At 50.9% G+C, this 5,109-nt stretch overlaps 1 protein-coding gene across 1 annotated transcript in view; it reads right to left on the bottom strand.

Moving 5' to 3' along the window:
- Positions 1–5,109, bottom strand: part of TMEM145 (transmembrane protein 145) — a 48,107-nt gene that overhangs the window by 21,729 nt on the left and 21,269 nt on the right. Inside the window, exons 9-10 of the mRNA XM_015416618.1 lie at positions 2,912–2,992; positions 478–556 (exon numbers count right to left, since the gene is read on the bottom strand). Of these exons, the coding sequence (XP_015272104.1) occupies positions 478–556; positions 2,912–2,992 (160 nt within the window). The remainder of the gene's footprint in view (positions 1–477; positions 557–2,911; positions 2,993–5,109) is intronic.

Genomic DNA, 5,109 nt, shown 5'->3' with positions numbered 1-5,109 from the left:
GACACAGAGTTAGAAGGGACCCTAGAGGTCACCTACTCCAACCCCCTCGCTCAGCGCAGGAATTAGTCAACTACAGCACCCCACTCTGCTTAAAGGAGCGCACGCCTTTTAAAAATGTTTAAAAATTATTGGGGGGAAAGCATTGACTGGAGAAATATTGTGGGGCAGAGCCCCCCAAAACCCCACGGTGGCTACAGGCCTGGGGAGTTGCCAGGGAGTGACTGGCAGCAGAGAAACAGTGGGAAGGAAAGAGTTCTGTACACACTGCTTTCCTGCCCCTTCTCCGCTTGAAATTCCCCTCTCCCGAAGCTGCTTTTTCACTTTAAAAATGCCACAAACTTGAATGTAACACCCAGCTGGCCCTTCTACTACAGACCAGGTTTCTCTCGGTCAGCATACTCTACAGCCAAGCAGTTCGCAGCAAAGGAAAGCTACATCCCATCAAATGATCCGTCCCCCTTTCAGCTGTGCGGGTACCTGGTGACTGTAAATCCCTTTCCAAGCAGGATGAGCATCAGGAGGAAGATCAGGAAACTGACGGAGAAGAGGAGCTTGGCTAGAGAGAGAGAGAGAGAGACAGAGAGAGAAGAGGGATGAGTCTAGAGCAGGGGTGTCAAACATGCGGCCCGGGGGCCGGATCAGGCCCGCAGTGGAACTGGCCGTCTCCTGCTTCCAGTTCTGCTGCTGCTGCTGCTGCATCATCATTTGCTTCACCAGGCTCTCTTAAATCACTCAGCCATTTCATGTTTTATCCTGGGTGCTAGACTCAGAACTCCGAGCATGAGATTTCTGGGGTGAATGTCAATAAATCAAAAGTGGGTTTGCCGTTTACAGAGCTGATGTTTTTATTTTAAGTTTTAAAAAAAATCTTTGTGTTTGTGTCCTTTATAAAGTTTATCTCTCCGCTACCTGGCATTACATTTTATGACACACGTGGCCCAGCCCAGCAAGGTTCTCATTTATGTCAGATCCAGCCCTCATAACAAATGAGTTCGACACCCCTGGTCTAGAGATTGGGTCCTTCTCAGTTAAGGGATGATGGTCTATGGGCCTGCAGTGCGCAGGACATTCTGCACCCATGGAGGGAGAGGAGGACGTACTAAAAAGAGTGACATGGAATGGCCATTGAAACCCACTGATTTCTTCCCAAACAGTTGGGGGAAATAAAGAAGAAGAAGAGATTGGATTTATACCCCACCCTTCACTACCCAAAGGTGTCTCGGAGCGGTTTACAATCTTCTTTCCCTCCCCCTCCCCACAACAGACACCCTGTGAGGTAGGTGGGGCTCAGAGAGCTCTTGACAGAAAGTGCTCTTTTTCAAGAACAGCTGTGTCAGAACTACGGCTTGCCCAAGGTCATCCAGCAGGTGCAAGTGGAGGAGTGGGGAATCAAACCCGGTTCTCCCAGATTAGAGTCCACTCACTTAACCACTACACCAAACTGGCTCTCTGCAGGATATACTGCAGGATATACTGACAAACCCCCCCAACTGTGGTGAACGGTGCCATCCTAAACTTCTAATCTGATGGACTGCAAGGGATTTAGAAAGGGCTTAACTCTGCTAAAGTTTGCACCGTAAGTTTAAGTAGGATGCTTGGAACAGAATGCCATGCTCAGCTGGGGCTATGGGTTTAAAGTCTGTGGCAGACCTTGAAAGAATGCCAGTCTCCAGGGGGGACCTGGGAATCACCCCAGAATTACAACCAATCTGCAGTCTATAGAGATCACTCTGAGGTCCCTGTCCTCCCCAGGTTCCATCCCCAAATCTCCAGGAGCTTCCCAGCCTGGATCTGGCAACCGTAGGCCTAGCAGAGTCTCAGCTTGTACGTTTTACTAGGTTAGTATTGTTTAGCACTTGGACCTCCAGATCTGGACTAAGCAGTAAAGGTGTCACTTGCTCGAAAGCCAGTCAAATCCGACTCTAAGGGGAAGTGCTCATCTCCGTTTCCAGGCCGAAGAGCCAGCGCTGTCCGAAGACGTTTTCCGTGTTCACGTGGCCAGCACGACTGAACAGCGAGGCGCACGGAACACTGTTCCCTTCCCACCGAAGGGGTACCTATTTATCTGCTTGCAGTTTCTTGCTTTCGAACTGCTAGGTTGGCAGGAGCCAGGGCCAGAGACGGGAGCTCACTCCATCATGCGGCACTCGGGTCTCGAATTGCCGAGCTACAGACCTTCTGGTCTTGCAGCTTCAGCATCTTAACCTCTGAGCCACCTGGACTAACCAGAATTGGGCCCAAATTCCTATTCAGACGTAAAACTTTAATGGGTGCACTTAGAAGTTTAGGTTACTAACTTAGGTTAGGCTGAGAGACAGCCGCCAGGCTCCCTCCCAACAAAGCTGTCGTGAGGATAAAATGGGAGGGCCCCCACATGTCTAACCACTCTACCAATCCACAAGGCACTCTAAACCACACTACACTATGCTACTAGACAGAGGTTGTTTCGTAGAAAAAGAGGCACAGGAGCTCATTAGGATAACTCATTAGCATAACTCATTTGCATATGCCATACCCACTGACATCACCGGATGTGCGTCAGAAGACAACACCCACCGCTCAGGCTCCTCTGGACTGTTTTGGATTGCTAGCTATTGTGGGGGGGACGGGACGTGCAGATCTGTCCTTGCAGAGGAGGGAGAGCTTGTACCTGAATAAAACTCGGTCTTAAAGGCGCCACTGGACTGTTTTGGACCAGGGGGCCGGGGGGGGGGGGCTGTGCAGCTTACCGGGCGTGCTTCTTGCTCTGACTGAGGGCTGCTGGGAGCAGGGGGCGGGGCTTGTTGCCTGTGCCCGCCCCCTGGGCTCTTTACTGCCGGAGCTCCACTCCTGTGCGCTCCTGCAGGAAATGACCCCTGCTACTAGACAAAATGGCACCCGTCAGAGGTGTAAGATTTCTGCTGACACCTACCCAGGATCTTGAGGCTGCCGTTACCGATACCGTCGCTTGCGTACTGTCCCCAGTATATGCAGAAGAACATCAGGCTCAGCACTGAAAAGGAAAACAAAAAAGAACAGTTGAGATGAGTTCGCTCTATTAGATCTTCTCCATACCCCTGTCTGTGCCTCGGGGCCTTCTCTGTGGGGGCACCTCATTTATCGAACTCTCTTCCTGTGGCCTATGGTGCTGAGTTTTTGGGACATGGTGAAAAAGTTTTTATTTATCCAGGCCTTTGATGGCATTTCTCTTCTTTTGCTACTTGATTTTTTTACTGCTGACGTTTAGTTTTTTGGGGTTTTTTCCCCCCATGTTTGTGTTTTTTGCCATCAAGTCACATCTGACCTATGATGACCCCCCCATGGGGTTTTCAAGGCAACAGACATTCAGAGAGGGTTCGCCATGGCCTGCCTCTGTGTAGCCACCCTGGACTTCTGCGGTGGTCTCCCATCCAAGTACTAACTGCAGCTGACCCTGCTTAGCTTCTGGGATCTGGCAAAGTTGGTCCAGCCTGGGCTATCCATTTAGCCACTGGTCTGTAATTCTTTTAAGTTACTTATTTGCCTTTTTGTCCTATATTTTGTCACTAGGAGGAAGGCCCATTGTGGCCTGAAATGCAACGAGCTTCTAGCAGAGGCACTGGGTGAGCATGGCGTCGTGAAGGAGGCATGTTCCCCCCCTCCCGGAGCCCCGGCGGAGCACGAGGCAACCCGCGGCCCCTGACCCACCTGGAGGCGCGGAGGAGCGCGGGGCCGGGTGTGCGCCGGTCCCCGCCGGGAGCCACAGGCATTGGGACAGAAGGCTACCTAGAGGCCGCACCATCACCAGAGCCGGCCCACGGCCCCTGACAGAGGCGGAGTGAGGGGGGGCGGAGGAGCATGGGTCCGGGCGAAGCAGCAGAGGCCGGCGTCAGGGCAGCAGGCGGCATGCTGCGGAGGCCAGAAGAGCCGCCAGGGTGGCGGAGAAGGAGGCGAGAAGGCAGGGCACTGGGCGAGCAAGCCTTTTTGGCCACCGGAGTGTGCGCCGCCTCCGCCACCTCGCAGCTTACTGAGGTGGAAAGGCTGGTCGGTGGTTCTCTCAGAGGGTAGGCGGGACGTTGACAACACATGGGCACGCAGTCACCAATGGATGGCGAGACCCTGCCAATGCAGCCACCAATGGATGGCGAGACCTTGTGATTAACAGGTCTCCTGGCCAAAGCCTGTGGGAGCGTGTTCGAGGACTCACACGAAATGAGATTTATATATAAGAGAGACTGTATGAGTGGGACTCATTTTGGCTTCATTGTGTATTTAATATTGTAAGCCGCCCTGAGAACTCCATGGGTGAGTGTGTGCGCATGCATGTCTGATTAAAATGTCCCAACGTAGTTGAAATACAGTCTCCCACTCTCTCCCTTCCATCTTGTCTCCCCTTTCATCTTCCTACTTGCCAAAGCAGTTTATAAAAAACTGAAAACCCAAATCACAGAAGTATAATAAATTAGCACTAAGTGTTTTATCAATACACAGACTTTTATATATCCCATAAATCCACAAGCTGGAATTCGGTACTGGACGCAGAATCAAGCATTGTTTCAAAAACCAAAGCAGTTTCACAGTGTGATCGTGACGGTATTAAGGGGAATTCTGAATCCTGTCACCAAATTGCATATCTTTGTGACGGGAAGCCAATGATTTTATATCAGTATTTCCCCTGAAACTTAGGAAACGAGAGGACAATTCAGAGAAAAGGGAATCAGTACTACGGATAGCTCTGTGCCTTTCCCCTATAACCAGCAAAATCAATTATGCAAAATAAGCAAAATTCAGGAGGGTAGCTGTGTTGGTCTGTAACAGAACAAAGTCTGAGTCCAGTGGCACCTTTAAGACCACAAAGTTTAATTCTGAGTATAAACTTTCTTGTGCACGCACACTTCTTCAGATACAATGAAACAGACAACAGACTTCCTCAAGCCTTACATATGGGGTTTTTAGCTGCCCAGAAGAAGAGTTGGATTTATATCCCGCCCTTCACTCGGAGTCTCAGAGTGGCTTACAATCCCTTTCCCTTCCCCTCCCCACAACAGACATCCTGTGAAGTAGGTGGGGCTGAGAGAGCTCTCTCAATAACTGCTCTTGAGAGAACAGCTCGGAGAGAACTGTGACTGACCCAAGGTCACCCAGCTGGCT

The sequence above is a fragment of the Gekko japonicus genome, unplaced genomic scaffold, assembly GCF_001447785.1.
Source record: "Gekko japonicus isolate JY-2015 unplaced genomic scaffold, Gekko_japonicus_V1.1 scaffold4621, whole genome shotgun sequence".
Classification (NCBI taxonomy): Eukaryota; Metazoa; Chordata; class Lepidosauria; order Squamata; family Gekkonidae; genus Gekko; species Gekko japonicus.
This window is presented reverse-complemented; position numbering and strand designations above follow the sequence as displayed.